Source organism: Wyeomyia smithii, chromosome 1 (genome assembly GCF_029784165.1).
Source record: "Wyeomyia smithii strain HCP4-BCI-WySm-NY-G18 chromosome 1, ASM2978416v1, whole genome shotgun sequence".
In the NCBI taxonomy this organism is placed as follows: domain Eukaryota; kingdom Metazoa; phylum Arthropoda; class Insecta; order Diptera; family Culicidae; genus Wyeomyia; species Wyeomyia smithii.
The window spans coordinates 29,938,334-29,955,297 of NC_073694.1; the positions used below are offsets into that span (position 1 = coordinate 29,938,334).

General features: G+C 42.5%; 1 protein-coding gene across 1 annotated transcript; it reads left to right on the forward strand.

Annotated features, from left to right (window-relative positions):
• Positions 1 to 11,914: 11,914 nt before the first annotated feature.
• On the forward strand, positions 11,915 to 16,698 carry LOC129716673 (uncharacterized). The gene is made up of 3 exons (XM_055666507.1): positions 11,915 to 12,146; positions 14,696 to 15,672; positions 15,715 to 16,698. Exons 1-3 carry the CDS (start codon positions 11,915 to 11,917, stop codon positions 16,696 to 16,698), a joined length of 2,193 nt encoding a protein of 730 aa, XP_055522482.1.
• Positions 16,699 to 16,964: the final 266 nt, after the last annotated feature.

Consider the following 16,964-nt stretch of genomic DNA (forward strand, 5'->3'; position numbering starts at 1 on the left):
CATTTCATACATTTTTATCAAAATAAATGTACCGTATTTAATAACATGTTATGACTAGAGAAGTGCCCAATAGTAAAATGAATAAATCTTACCAAAAATACGTACCAAAATATAATCTATGTATGTACCAAAATATTTCCTAAAATTTGGTGACAAATTGCTAAATTTATAATAAATAATGTGTCAATCGGTCGACTCCGCAAATGCATCACTAAGAAAATTAAATTTAAAATATTATGGATAAATTAAAGACTATAGGCAAAAAAGAAATAAAAGATATCTATTTCCAATGCGTTTGCTCCATTTGCGGTGGAAACAGCAGCACTGTCTGTCCACTCGGACCTGCACACAAGCTTTCATGCAAGCCTTCATGCGGGAAGCAAGTGATGCTCCTTTTGATTGTCACTTTCTATGTATGAAGTACAATTTTGGTAGCAACAAAAAGATCACTTTTAAACTACCTCCTGCATGTGCACTATACTTATCTTTAGCAGCATCGTTTTAATGTTCACTTCCACTATCACACATTATTCTGTAATTCCAATTACACCACTAAAATTTGTTTCTTACGAGCCGATGCAGGATTGACTCTGAACTTTTAAAGGCAGTGTTGCCGAACCTCCTTTTCCGAGTGCCTTATGATGATAAAAATATTTTCAGAGCCAAATCGGTTTATTGGAATTGTATAGTGTAGTGTGTCTTCGACAAAGTTGTAGACAATAATTTTGTCCCTCCAAAACATAAAAACTATAAGAACTACTGAAACATCTGGCGTGATCTGAAGTGCTCAGTCAGTGACTTCATCTCTTTCCTGTAATCCACAAAATTAGTAACATTGTCGCAATAAATAGTTTTGCTCCACTTTCGTTGACCATCAAATCTCCTTCTAACTGCTTCAATATCCGCTCTTGATAGCCCTGTCACCAGTTCTCTATGAAATGCACAAATTCATGACCTTCGCCTTCGAGTTCACGTGCGATCCGGTCCTTTGAGGATTACAGGTTCGTTCCACCAAATCGTGCTCCTCGATAGTTTTTGAGGTTGGCCTTTTCTTCGGCAGATTGGAGATCCAATCTAATGTGACCATCGAATCATTCTAGTTAGTGCTTCCCTGTCCTTAACCATGCTCTTTACCAACTAAGGCTGATACAAATTTTGAATAGTTTTTATGTCCACGGTTATCAAAGTTAACCAAGAGGAGGGCAAAAAATAAATAACCCTGAAAAGAAAAAAAAGGAATAGCTTTCATAGAAAATTGTGTGCAAGTTGCGACGTTTGTAACTTGCACGCAAAAGTGTGTTGAAAAATATTACGTTTTTATTATTATTAATCTAAGGGGAGACAACTGGGTATAGATTTGCATCTACTTTGGGAACCACTCGCTGATTGGTTGAAATTGAAAACCCCGAGTGCGTTAAAATTTATCATCAGGCTTGCTGGCAGTGTTGCTGTACAACATGTTTCGTTGTTTTGATTTATGTTTTTCTATGATGTCACCTGTTATAATCTAAAATAATTCCAAGTGAACATTCAAAATAAAGTAAAAAACTTACAAAGAGGGGTGTAGTAAGAGCTCGACTTGGATCATCACTTATATCAATTACCAAAAGATCTTAAAGTGCGCAAAGAATTAATACGGTTTTGCGTGAAGCATAAGAACAGCATACCGCTGCTAAACATTCAAGTATTTTCCGAGTGAATGGCGAGTCGTGACTTGGATACCTTCCTCATTGGCCGTTTTTACGTAAATAACTGCACCGTAAATACGTTTGGCTCACAAGTTCCTATCTCACACCTCCACGAGTCATATGATTACACTAGACTGCCGGTTGAAACATGGATACAACTGGTTGGTGTTGCATGGGCAATGTTGTCATCCGACAATAGCTAAGTGAGAAGGTGCGACGCGATCATTGGTGCGTTAACCATATTCCGGCGGTGGAGGAAATGCTTCGCCAACCCGAGCGTCTGTTCACCAAGATGGTGCGGCTCCAAACAGCGTCTGATCTCCATGTTAGGAGCGGCTGATTAACGTCCTGGTGGCAGCGTGGGACTCTAAACAGAGCTGACACGATGGTCCCCCGGCGAGACAGGGGGTTGGGGAAGGCCCAACGAGTCGCAAACAACGTAAGAGATAATACGGATCGGAACAATCGGCATGGACCTAGGCAACGAAATAAGGACTACGATTGGAAACTTGGGACATGGAACTGCAAATCGCTCTGCTTTCCAGGATGCGACAGGATAATTTAGGACGAGCTACATCCACGCAACTTCGAAGTCGTAGCGCTGCAGGAACTTTGTTGGGCAGGACAGAAGGTATGGAAAAGCGGGCACCGGGCGGCTACTTTCTACCAGAGTTGTGGTACCACCAGCGAGCTGGGAACCGGCTTCATTGTACTGGGTAAGATGCGCCAACGCGTGATAGGGGGGCAGCCGATCAACACAAGGATGTGCAAGTTGAGGATAAAGGGCCGGTTCTTCAACTACAGCATCATCAACGTGCACTGCCCACATGAAGGAAGACACGACGACGAGAAGGAAGCGTTCTACGCGCAGCTGGAGCAGGTCTACGATAGCTGCCCACGACGGGACGTGAAGATCGTTATTGGGGACTTGAATGCTAAGGTAGGACGGGAGGCAATGTACAGACCGGTAATCGGACCAGATAGCCTGCATGCCGTGTCTAATGATAACGGCCATCGGTGCGTAAACTTTGCGGCCTCCCGTGGTATGGTAGTCCGAAGTACCTTCTTCCCCCGCAAAGGTATCCACAAATCCACCTGGAGATCACCCGACCAACAGACAGAGAACCAAATCGACCACGTTTTAATCGACAGCAGGTTTTTCTCCGACATCATCCGAAGGAAGAAGCGCCAGCTCGAGGACCGAGATCGCGAAGCGATGGAAGAGCTGTACCAAGCTAACGACACTCGGAAGTTCTACGAGAAGCTGAACAGCTCCCGCAAAGGCTTTGTGCCGCAAGCCGATATGTGCAGGAGCTTGGACGGCGACCTCCTAACAGACGAGTGTGAGGTGATCGAAAGGTGGAGGCAGCACTTCGACGAGCATCTAAACGGCGATGCAGTAGAGCGCGAGGACGGTATGGCAATTGATCTTGGTGCACGAGCAGAAGACATCAGAATTCCAGCCCCCGATTTGGGAAGAAGAACGAGTACCGGAGGAGTGGATGGAGGGTATTGTGTGTCCCATCTACAAAAAGGGCGACAAACTGGAGTGCTGCAATTACCGGGCAATCACTCTGTTGAACGCCGCCTACAAGGTACTCTCCCAAATACTTTGCCGTGGACTATCACCATTTGCGAAGCAGTTAGTGGGGCACTACCAGGCGGGATTTTAAATCGGCGTACGACACAATCGATCGGGACAAGCTATGGCAAATTATGCACGACTACGGTTTACCGGATAAACTGACGCGGTTGGTCAAAGCGACGATGGATCGAGTGATGTGTGTAGTTCGAGTTTCGGGGGCACTCTCGAGCCCCTTCGATACCCGAAGAGGTCTAAGGCAAGGTGATGGTCTCTCGTGCCTACTGTTTAACATTGCCCTGGAAGGTGTCATTAGAAGAGTGGGAATTAACACGAGTGGCACGATATTCCAAAAGTCGGTTCAACTGTTTGGTTTCGCCGACGATATTGACATTGTGGCTCGGACCTTTGTGAAGATGGCGGATACGTACATCGGACTAAAGGCTGAAGCCAAACGCATTTGGACTGGTCATCAATGCATCGAAGACGAAGTACATGAAAGGAAGGGGTTCACGAGAGGACAGTGCTAACCTCCCACCTCGAGTTCAAATTGGTGGTGATGAAATCGAGGTGGTTGATGAGTTCGTGTATCTGAACTCACTGGTAACTGCCGACAACGATACCAGCAGAGAAATTCAACGGCGCATTATGGCAGGAAATCGTGCATACTTTGGTCTCCGGAGGACGCTCCGATCGAGTAGAATTCGTCGCCGTACCAAGTTAACCATCTACAAGACGCTGATCAGACCGGTAGTCCTCTACGGGCATGAGACATGGACTATGCTTGTGGAGGACCAACGCGCCCTTGCGGTCTTCGAGCGGAAGGTGTTGCGTACCATCTTCGGTGGACTGCAGATGGAGAACGGAGTGTGGAGAAGGCGAATGAACCACGAACTGCAGGAGCTGCTTGGAGAGCCATCTATCGTTCACACCGCTAAGATAGGCAGGTTGCGGTGGGCTGGGCATGTTGTAAGGATGTCAGACGACAGCCCGGTAAAGATGGTTCTTGAAACTAATCCGTCAGGGACGAGACGGAGAGGTGCACAGCGGGCAAGGTAAATCGATCAGGTGGAAGACGACCTGCGGACCCTACGCAGACTGCAGAGCTGGCGAACGGCAGCCATGGACCGAGTGGAATGGAGACGACTCTTACGTACAGCAAAGGCCACACCACGGCTTGGGACTGTTTGCTAAGGTAAGGTAAATACGTTTGGCTGCGTCTGTGAATCCGTGGAATTCAACCAATCAATCTTTACTGGGTACGTATCTAGAAATAGACCAGCTTACATAACCATACCCAGTGATTCTCAAGCTGCCCTGGCAATTCTTAATCCCACACTAATCTGAACTCTCTAGTGCCCAGTGCCGCTTTTAGACGACACGTTTTAGTTAAACCTTTAAAAAGCTTCAATCAATATTGAAAAGTGTTAAAGATTTATAGTGATTTTATCAAAGACCGTCTAAAAATAACTGAGGCACTAGAGGGTTGATGACCAAAAGTCCTTCATTTATCACGTAGAAGAATCGCATTCTTGTTTTCGTATGCCCAAAATCCAAACAAATCGAAGAATTTCCAGAACTTTCACTATTGGAGTGCTCCACTTCCACTGTGTTCCGCACTCTATCGCGCGTGTGACTGTAAATATAGTATATTGAGCTTAAGCTTGACGACCGCACATTTCGTAGATGCGCCTCCGTGATGGATCTGAGCTAGTGAAACTTCACCACGTATATGGCAGCTTGGGATTAGTTTGCCGTCTTAAATAAAATGAGGAAGGAGTTGATAAAGAAGCAAGTGTAACAGTCGTTGTTGTCGAAAACCGAATTTACCTCTGCATCTCTATGACTGTGACGGAAAAAAAGGGTTGTGTCACCGTTATAAGTGACAAACCCGAACGATGTATATTTGTATACATGTATACAAAAATCTTGTATAGCCTAACGATATATTAAACTTATAGGCTTAGGCCAATTCTGTCTTGTGAGAGTTAACGTGTTCAAAGCTTCATGACAGTCTACTTGTATGGGCAAACAGTACGAAACCACGCAAGAGTTCCGGCAGGCATGTCAAACCTGCTAATTTTTGGATGGATTTGGTAATGGGTTACCCGATGACAATGCTTATTTGCATCATTGATACAGACGACGATCAGGAATTGACTAAGAACTCATCGAAAAAAGGCTATTTTTCATCCGGAAGTCCCCAGAGAAACCTGTACTAGGGGAAATTTACATTTTTGCATCAAAATGTGTCGTGTGACACCTCTATCTTCAGGATTTTTCGTCAGGAATCTTTCAAAAGACATATTTCTGAATGTAGGCTGCATCGGCTACTTCCGTAACAACCTGGATGCCCCGTAGGAACCTGCAGTAGGGGACATTTACATCCATTTTCCTCGAGGGCATTTAGGTTGTTCCGGTAGTGGGCAATGCTCTCTGTATTGAGAAATATGTCTTTTGAATGATTCCTAATGAAGAATCCTGGGAAATTCAGGAAATGTTCATATCAAATGGTATTTGGTCATCATGGGCTGTTTTTAGGCATCGTGTGGTGCAAACCGCGTGAATTTCAAAATTTGTTTCAAGTTTAAAATCTGCAAAAAAGGGGTGAATTCTCAAACCCGCCTTGTATTTCCGGCACGTATATATTAAACTAAAATTTGGAAAATTTGGATTATTGAGGAAAACACGCCCTATCTTAAAATAGTTTGTGATACTTTTGCAACAAACATAAAATCACAAAAATGTGAAGAAGATTATACACAAATCACTCTTTAAGAGCAAACATATTTGATAAATAATACTGGAATGTTGTATCATACACCTGATTTGAAGTTTTGTAGCTCAGAAAATGTTAAACTGTCTGAGAACGAGTCATGAGAAACTTATTAGTTCTTTGTTTGTAAAAAAACTAAATAATTAAAAATAAACAATGAATAATGACTAGGTGATCAACAATATAAATGCGTCTTTGTTTGAAAAATTTCAAACTTTAGTTTAGAGAATTATATCATTTGCTTTAACCTAAGCCGTTGAGAACCCATCAGGCACGGGTTGGGTACGAGTTTCGTTTAAAAAGCGTGAAAATATCTTACCCGAGCATCTCTAGTAAGTAATAAACAGGCTTGTCGTTGCTTATGTCGTCGTTTTCACCTTTTTCTTGTGCCCAGATATAATTCGGGGAGAAATGAAACATTGTCTCAGCCAATTTTTTCAACTTGTTTGGAGCGTCAATCAAATATGTATATTCATGACTAATAAATCGTATGAAAATGTGGCAGAATATCTTATTCAGTTATTGTCAAACGGCTAAAAAGTAAGATCAGACTAATTGCAATTAGTAGCACAGCACAATTAGGCTACCTGAAAATAATCTACCGTATTCGCATAGTTTTAATGGAGCTTCCTATAAACATGGGACAACTATCGGTAGAACGACAGTAATGTTGCTATCAAAGTGTATAGTTTAATCTACAAAGCGCAGATTGGAGTAAGCGGTTCTTGGGGTTTATAAGTTATAGTGCTAGCGAAACTTAATTAGGCTACCATGTTTTCTTATCGCAAACTGGCAAAAGAAAAAACAATAACTTAATAAACAATATTGAAATCAACGGTAGTTAGTACTATGGAAAGCATTCTGTGTTCAGCCATCTACAAAGCAAGTGATTCAGTTTTATCCAACTGCGTCGGGTGGAGCCATCGTTTAACTGGTTAGATTCCCTATACATCTCTTAATCATTGAACTGAAAACCAAACCCAATGGATTTTCATAACTTTCCAAGACTATTCCTGACGGTGATGTTACTACTTACTCACCTTTTTCATCCCAGCCTCGCTAAGCCTTGCGGCTGCTGCTGTACCAGGCCATGTCGCGATCGGCAGCCAATAGCGATCGTCCAATCATCGCCACAGCAAAGTGACGCGCGAATGATACAGCGAAGTGACGCGCGAATGATACTATCTCAACCGAGACCGAATCCCGAGCTCGATAATTACCCCGATTTACCGGAAGTGGCAGCGACAAAACCGGTCCATGTTGGTCCTCCTCCGAAAGATGCTCAACTATCGATTGTCGCATAAGAAAACGAAAATGGAACACAAACCATTGGTTTGATGCTGTTGATCTATGTTGTGAAATATAAAGTCGAATAAAATATTTGAAAAAAAAACAAAACCTCGAATTACTTATTTTGGAACCACATCACAACACAAACATTGAGATATATAGTTAAAACCTTTTATAATCTGTTTATCAAAACTTATATATGGCTTGGTAAATAAAAAACCATTTTTGGAATGTTATAATAAATTTATTTTTATTTTTCATTTGAACTACGCTTGATCTTTTAGCGAAATTTGTTGTTGTCTAAAAATGCAAAAACTATTTTCAATCTAGCCCTGTCCGGGGCGGGTCGGTTTAGTTCCCATATTTGGCCGTTGCCCTGGAGACTTCTTCCTGGCAAGTGGCTCCGATGGGTACGGACCAGCTGCTGCTGCTGCTGCCGTTGGTTCGTCGCAGTCTGCCTCCAGGTTGGGTGGATATATTTGGGGTCGCTTATTGTCTCTGGTTCTTGATCCTACTCCGGATGATGAGCTGCAGCACGAGGAGCAGCACCCGCAGCACTGGGGTGCACCGTGGGTTAACGCGGGCAACAGGCAGACTAGTAGCCACAACAGTACCGGCATGGCTTTCAGGAGTCCAATCAAATTCATAGTCTAGACGTTGTCTATCGGTTGGCGTTCGGATTAAACTGATGCCGAACGGGCGAATAAGCAAAGTTTTATAATTTACGCCCCCCTTAAATGTAATGTAATACGATAACTTCACACTAATGAACAAATGTCAAATGCCTCTGTAAACCACATATTTCACGTGTTACTCTATCACATAAGTCACAATAAATTTCATTTCATTCCTGTTTCTATTAATTTTTTAATTAGCAGTCTGAGTACCAATGTCGCGGGTGTGCTTGCTCTCTTATTACCAAATATCTCTGGAGTTCGATATGAGAGTAAATCATTTGAAGTGTTTGAGGTTATCCAAAAATGCATCAACCTTCATCCATCTTGTTGGACTGACAGTGCCCTGCGGCGTTCTTAAACATTGTGCTTAGAGTGGGTGAACGGCTCTCAAAAGCCGTTCATATGAACCTGGTTCTCAAGAAAGAACCACGGTTCATATGAGTCGGTTCGCAGTTGAAAGCGAGCGGCTAATAGCCGCTCTTTAAAATGAGCCGTTCTACCAACACTTGGGTCGTGATGCATGCAGAACAGATGAGGTTGACGTCGCAGTTAGAAAATATGCGCCGTACTATCCATTCCGACCTTCTACATGCAAGCTTAGCTGCGTATGATTATTGTCGAATAAAAAGTTGAAATTAGAAAAATGCTTCAGAGCTCAACCTTTGGAAATAAATTATCTCACATTTCTCCATTTTTTCCATTAGCTTGGCAATTACAGTCGAATCTCCTTACAGCAAGTATTATTTCGTATTATTCGTATTATTGCGACATTTCGCTATACTGTCGTTATAGCGAAATGTCGCAATAATACGAAGATTTTTTTTATGTAGAATAAAAAGTACCGTTGAGAATGTCGTTATAGATTTAGCAATGTCGTTATAGAAATATTCGATTGTACTTTTGTCGCAATAAAATATGACAACTATGAGTTTTGGTAGGCCGTTATGGAGAAAGGTCGTTACAGCGAAATATCGCTATAAAACGAAGAATTTTAGTTTGTTTGTTTGTTTATTTTTACGACCTTTTAACCAATTTGGTCATTCGGGTCGATAAGAATTTTAGTATAAAACTGAGGGGCCTTTGAGAATGTCGCTATAGCGAGATTTGTCGTTATAAAAAATATCGTTTTAGAAGAATTCAGGGATTGAAATGAATCGGTGGCTGAAGCACATCAAGAGTTGGAAAATGTTAATAGCAATGCTACTCTCAGTGAAACATCGTACCATGATTGATTCCGTCGTTTTAAAGACAGTAGTTTTGATGTTGACAACTGTCTGCGTGAAGTAACATCAAAAACCTTCGAAGACGCTAAATATGAGAAATCCTTCCATGAGGATCAATGCTAAACCTAGGATGAAAAGGACTGAATAAGCCAATGTTTATGTATGCGAATGTTTTTACTCGGTCCTCAGCGCAGATATCCAACTTATTCCAAACTAGTAGTTAATTAGAGTTGTTTGTATGGAATCGAAAGTAAAACCAACTGCTTAAAAATCAGCTGTCGGTTAGACAGCTGTTCATGAACTAGAATTTTATGACGAGTCAACCGTATATAACTAGCACAGTCGGTTGGGGCTCACGTCGCATTTATACTACAACCTGTAACCGAAACAAAAAAGAAACTTTTGGTCATGAATCGCTTCTGGGGACTGGTAGCACTTCTGATGATTTTTCTAACAGTACTGTCCAATTTGAACCCAGCCGAGGGCTCACCCTGCTGTTGTTGTCCGGTTTGCTGCGACAGTGGCAGCGCCGTTGGACCGCGGGCCCTGAACGGACCGGGAGATTATGATTACGATTCAAGAAGACGTCACCGTCGCCCGCACCGTAAACCACGTCCAAGTGGAGGTACATCCGGTTGGGACAAAGCTGATGTAATAATGGATGCTGCCGACGCGGCCATCGGCGCTGCACAACTGGGTCTGGATATCGCTTCATTGGTTTAACATGTATTTGTAAGTATTTTAGTAGTGCTAATAATATTTTACTGCGCCTTCAAGTAATGTGTCCTAATAGAACAAAAAATATGTTGACCGTTTCGATGCGTTTTTATTCCTACTAAAAAATTCCAGATTTATACCCAAATCTCTAAAGGTACAAAACTTCACCAAAATTGTATCTATAAGACTTGCTCAGAACTAGTAAAATTGTCAAATAAATCCTTTGCTCTCTCCTATAAGTAAGTTGTCTAAGAAAATTACTTTCAACAGAATGATGTCACACAGCAAGGAAAATTTGATTCTTGAAGATGAACTGTTCGGATTTCTCCATGGGCATTCAATAACTAATCAATTGCTGAGTTACCAATAATTGGGCCTTGAAGCTATCAGCACTTGCTATAACATATTGAAGACTTTATGATTTTTTTGTTCGTTGAAACTTGCTGTTCTATAGGTATTTTTCAGCGTATATCAAATACTCGCTGTTCGACATATTCACAATATGGTCGTGTAGTTTAACCATTGGTTCTATAGACCGTTCCGATAATTATGAATACACTTACGATCAAATGTCATTTCAAATAACGTGCAGTATTCAACCAAACGTTGGCTGCGTCCTGTTGTTTACATCCAAAAGAAACAGATGCTGTCATTTTTCCTAACATTTAGTGCGAAATTTTGAAAATGCGTGGCCTTTCTCCCGAGCAAAGAAAGCGAATTGTGCACAAATGGGACACCGTGAGTGGTCTTTCTATAAGAAAATTAGCCAGAGAAGAAGGTATAAGTGTCGGAGCAGTTCAAACCGCATTACGGAAGTATTGTGAAGAGTGCACATTTACTGATGCCCCAAGACGTGGTGGAAAACCTGGGCCTGTTGATCCCACAATGGACAAAAAGGTTAGGGAGACTTGTAGTATAGCGGCATCCTTCAGTATCAGTACGAGATGTGGCGAGAAAGCTTGGAACCTCGGCGAATAACGTTATGCGTGCCGAAGGGAAGAATGGGTCTGCAGACCCGTCGGAAGCAGAAGCAGCCAAAAAAAAAATCCAAAACAAGCTGAATCTGTGAAGCCGAGAGCTCGGAAGCTTTATGACAAACTTCTGACCAGAAAAATGGGGTGTGTTATCTTGAATGACGAAACCTACATAAAACTAGACTATAAGACTCTGCCAGGACCGCAATTTTATACATCACCGAAGGGAAAGGATGTCCCTGGACCAGTGGAAGCCATTTACACCGAAAAATTCGGTAAGAAGGTAATGGTTTGGCAGGCCACTTGTGAATGTGGGAAAATATCTCGTCCATTCATTACGAATGACACAATGAATGGTAAAATTTACGTGAAAGAGTGTTTGCAGAGAAGGTTGTTACCCATGGTTAAGCAACATAACAATCCTTCAATCTTTTGGCCCGATCTTGCTTCCTGCCATTACTCTAAGGATGCACTAGGGTGGTATAAAACAAATAATGTCACATGTTTCCCGAAAGAGATGAATCCTCCAAACTGCCCTGAAATTCGCCCTATTGAAACTTTTTGGGCTTTGACCAAGGCAAAGCTGAGAAATATGTCAAACCAGCGGACAATGTTGAAAAATTTAAAAAAGATTGGCTTAAAGTGGTAAAAATGGTCGGAGAACACACTGTGCAAAAGCTTATGAGTAGTGTTAAGAGAAAAGTTAGAGAACTCGCGTATCCGACGAAAAATAATCCCAACTTGAATTGAAACTGGAAAGAAAACACTTATTATCTATATTTCAGAATTAAATGACCCGAAAAATCCTGTATTTTTTGTTTTATTCAAGAAAGAAGATGTATTTATAATTTTCGGAACAGTCTATATAAAAGAAACTTCGAGTGCAAATAACACTTGCGAAGTGTTTTCCAGCAGATTTTACTTGATGACTTCCACCGCAAATCTGTTTGGCTAACCTCGATTCGCTCAGCAAGCGTTTATTTCAAAATGTGCTGGTCTACGATTTTATTCTTAACCCGTTTCCTGGAGTCGGCCAGCTTTTGTGTCGTTGCCGATGGGAAGAATATACTCATCGAGTTTTCGAAATACTATGGAAATGATGGGCGAACGGCTCTCAGTGGAAAGCTAGCGGTTCGCAGCCGCTCTTCGAAAAAGAGCCGTTCTACCCACTTTGGCAATGGTGATGCCTACAGAGGTTATAAGGTTGACGTCGAGGAAGGTTGACGTCGAGAAAATTTTCACTTTGCTATCATTTCAAAGCTTCTGAGTAGGACTAGATTTTAGATTCTACAACGCTAATAAATAGTTTGAATTTTTAAGGACACATAAGAATTCAATTGTTTCCATCAATCTTCTTAGTCTGACAATGTCAGCACATCTCGACAATGGAAAAAACTATTTATTGTCAAAAAAAATTGTCAATTTCTTCACTTTTCATGTATGTCATTTTTGTCTCTATCCTGTAGTTTTTTCATTCTTTTTGGTTTTATTTTTTCCGAAGAATCAATACGATAACTCAGGATCATTCGGAAACTCTATCACACGAAGTATTTTAGAGGGGACTCACTAAGGATTCCTTCGGGGTATCCAGGTTTTATTTATTACTTTATTCATTTAATTCCTCAACTGGTAGTGTAAAGGCGTTCCTTTTCAATTTGTTACCTGCGGGTTTCTTAGCGACTCACAGTATAAAACTTAACTTGAACAAATATCTTTGCTGCTTACACTAATTGCGGATCCAATATTCAAGAAAACCCCTGAAGTGTGGTAGCATGAACGTTTTAAACAATTGCAGGCGTGTGGCTTTGGTGGCAGCGGCAAGGCCGTAGAGTGATCGTAGGCTACCGTAGCTTTTTCCACATTTCTAGTTTATCAGGCTACCCCATTGCAGGTCCGTCTCGAATATAAATCTAAGATTCTTCACATCCTTCGTCCATTTAATAGCTTGTCCATCCGTTCTAACAGAGGATAGCAGATTGGTCAAAGCAGCGTTTCTATGGCGACACTCCAGGAACATTGCTTAACTCTTTGATTGGTTAACGAATGGCTGGTTCTGATGGAACCATTCCAAAATTTTTGCGAGATCACCTCATTCATCATCCTAATAAATTCGCGGGAACGGCGCGATACATCTTAGCGGCCCATTGTGGGAGAAAAGGCCTTTTGCCGATATCATGTCAAGATTTTTATATATTCCCAACACCACTACTATTACTTATCGATTTCATCTCAATAAAAAGTTAGTTCCAATTATACTATCTAATAGCAAGGCACGCGTTTCTTTACACTCCTCTCTTAAGGTTAGCTTTCGGGAAACTACGGTTCGCTACACGTTTTTCGGCTTTGGCCCCACTAAATGGTCCTTCGAACCGGATCTCGAGGCCATCGGTTAGCAAAGTGCGTTCTCATCCATTTTCAACCGTAGCATCGTTATCCGCACGGTGTGTCATTGATACTTACCGGAAAATTTGTTGGTGATACAGTACATAAGAGTAAAATGGACAAATTAATTCGTGAAAGACGTTCAGTAGAAGCCCGATAGAAGCGTACGACTAACGTACTGAAAAAACTCCGTGATAGCGATGATCCGGAAGATACCGACATCCACACAGAACTCGATAACCTCCAAAATGTTTGGCTAGCCTATCTAACCCTTCATCAAAGAATGATCGACGAGTGTTCCGAGGAAAATATAGAGGGATTGCTTGATCATATGGCTAATTTCGAAGAAGAAGTGTTTACTTGAAAATCGGCTTTAATAAATTGCTTAAAAGGTTCGAGTTTTCGTCTAGCCACCATGAGGCACCCGCTATGCAAAATGGCAGCGATGCTATCAGGCAACTAGCAGAGCAGCAAGCGCTATTCTTTCGCAATTTCTCCGCCAATTTCACAATGACACCTCCAGCGATGGCCACTGATCAACGTGTTACAAACTTTTCAGATGTCAAGCTTCCGAGGATGAACATTCCCACGTTCAGTGGTGATATTCTAAGCTGGCCGACATTTTTCGATTTATTTGATAGCGCCGTTAATAAAAACCCAAACTTGCAAGACAGTCAAAAATTACACTTCTTGAAAACTAATCTGGCTGGCGAAGCTGGTTCCTTAATTTCTCATCTCAGAATAGAGGATGCCAATTATGCTCCCGCGCTCGCCAAACTACAGGAAAGGTACAATGAACCGCTTGAAATAGCAACGCAACACATCCAGCGCTTTTTAGCTCAACCATCGCTGACGTCATCATCCTCCTCTGGATTGCGCGCATTGCATGATGTATCTGACGAAGTAGTTCGCGCACTAACTGTATGAAGCAGCACTTTGGAGAGAATTGTAGCTCTAGCAACTGTAGAAAATGCCACAGATTTCACCACACACATCTGCACAATGCCCTGTCTGCGTATGTGCCCAACAGAGAGGTGTCTGCAACAATCGATTCCTCGGATTCGTCTGCCGTTTCTCAAGCATTGTTTACACCTGCAAGCTTAGCCGCAGACGTTGCGGACACGAATGTTCTTCTTTTGACAGCTACTATCAATGTGTGCGATAAATATGGGAGACCCCACACTTGTCACGCTATTCTCGATTGTGCTTCGCACACTAGTTATATAACAAGAGAATTGTGTGAGAAATTAGACCTGCCCACAGCAAAGGTTGATTTTGAGTTTGGCGGCATTTCTGGGCTCGCCGGTCATTCTAACTTAGGTGCGCAGGTCAGCTTTAGTTCTCGTTGCACAGGGTACCGCAATATCGTTCCATGTGTGGTTTTAGACCGTCTTACGTCCGAGCTTCCACTGAGACCAGTTGACATCACCACTTGGCCAATACCAGAATCTATTAAGCTTGCAGATCCACAATTTCACCACCCTGGAAAAATTAGCATTCTGCTGGGAAATAAATTGTTTTTCAGTTTGATCGAGCCTGGCACCATTAAGCTGAGTGCCAACGACAGTCTCCCAGTTCTGCAAAATACTAAACTCGGTTGGGTGGTATCTGGCGGTTACAAGGAAGCCGAGTCATCGCTCAATTCTTCGGTATCACCGTGCCTTGTCATTGCCACCAATGACGTATTGTCTCAGCAAATTTCTCGATTCTGGGAGCTTGAGGAATATATCAACCCTAAACCACATATGAGTGATCAGGAACTGTTGTGCGAGGATCATTTTTTGAAATACACAACTCGTGACAGCCTTGGACGGTTCATCGTTCGCCTACCGTTTCTGAAAAATCCTGCCACCTTGGGCAACTCGCGAGAAATTGCAATTAGACGGCTTCTGCATCTCGAACAAAAGCTAGATAAAAATATACTACTAAAACAGCAGTATCATGAATTTATGCGGGAATACATTCAGTTGGGACACATGTTGGTAGCTACGAATGCATCCTCTAAGCTAGCAATTTTTCTTCCTCATCACTGCGTCGTGAAGGAAGCCAGCACGACTACCAAATGCAGAGTGGTCTTCGATGCGTCTGCAAAAACATCCAGTGGCGAGTCACTCAACGACGTTCTCATGGTTGGACCAGTGCTTCAGGATTCCCTAATCGACATTCTTTTACGGTTTCGATACCCCACGGTGGTACTTACAGCGGATATACAAAAAATGTACCGTATGGTGCAGTTGCATGAGGATGATCGAAACTTTCAGAGAATTTTATGGCGATGGACAAAAGAAGAGTCAATATGTGAATACCGACTCAGCACAGTAACCTACGGGACAAAGAGTGCCTCATACTTAGCCACCAAATGTGTACAACAACTACTCTAATCGCACCGTGTAAAATATCCGCAGACGGTTGAAAAGGCAGTCAGGGGAATATATGTCGACGACGTTATTACCGGAGCAGATACTCTCGATGAAGCTATAATCCTGCGTTCACAACTGTCTTCACTTTTCGGCAGTGGAGGCTTTCACTTAAGAAAATGGGCTTCAAACTGTGCATCTGCCCTCACAGGTGTGCCGAAGGCAGATATCGAATTGAAGGTGCCAATCGAGCTCGACGAATCCGACACAATTAAAACTCTTGGAATACACTGGCAGCCGTGCAGCGATGAGCTCCGTTTTAGCTATCACCCAACACAGATCCTTCAGCCCACGAAACGTTCAATACTGTCGCAAATTGCAAGTCTCTTCGACCCACTAGGACTTCTGACACCGATTGTTATAAAGGCGAAGTTTATTATGCAGCGACTATGGGAACTGAAGGTGGCCTGGGATGCCTCTCCACCCGGTGAGTTAGTAAATGCCTGGTATGATTTGCTCCAAAGTTTGTCGTCCCTTAATTCATTTCAGATTCCTCGGAGAGTGGTTAGCACTCGGAGTACATCTCATCTGGTTCTGCACGGCTACAGTGACGCTTCCGAACGAGCTATGGGAGCTTGTGTTCATGTTCGAACGATTAACGGATTTGATACTATCGCCTCGCATCTGCTCTGCGCCAAGTCAAAGTTGGCTCCAATAGGAAACAAGAGAACAACACTTCTTCGGCTAGAGCTAGTAGCCATGCGTATTCTAGCTCGTTTAATAAAAAATGTCACAGCAGCCGTCGAGCAACCGTTCTATGAAATACGTGCTTGGACTGACTCTCAAGTTGCATTAGCTTGGATCAATGGAGGCGCATCGCGTTGGAAAACCTTCGTTGCCAATCGCGTGGCGGAAATAGTTACCCATCTTCCAGCAATAAATTGGGGTCATATAGACACGCACCTGAATCCCGCTGACTTAATTTCGCGCGGTGTAGTGCCAGAGAAACTGAAAGATTGTTCTCTATGGTGAAATGGTCCGACATGGAACGAACGCTTGGGACACCAGAAATACAATAATCTTGTGCTTAACAACACTGAAAGGCAACAGATTAATAGGGAACAAAGGAATTTGGCAGTGTCACTCGTCGCTGTCTATGAAAATACATTTCTGGACAACATGATGCACAGATATTATCCAAACCTACAAAAACTTCTTCGTATCACTGCTCGCATTCTTTGTTTTCGTCGTAGAAACAATGGAGCCAACCATCCTTTCACCAAGGGAAATTGATCGAG

Coding starts and splice junctions, on each gene's coding strand:
- LOC129716673 (XM_055666507.1), top strand. CDS start 11,915: ATGTGCTGGTCTACGATTTTATTCTTAACCCGTTTCCTGGAGTCGGCC. Junction 12,147..14,695: donor TAAGGTTGACGTCGAGGAAG/GTTGACGTCGAG, acceptor GTGTGGTTTTAG/ACCGTCTTACGTCCGAGCTT. Junction 15,673..15,714: donor CATACTTAGCCACCAAATGT/GTACAACAACTA, acceptor AAATATCCGCAG/ACGGTTGAAAAGGCAGTCAG.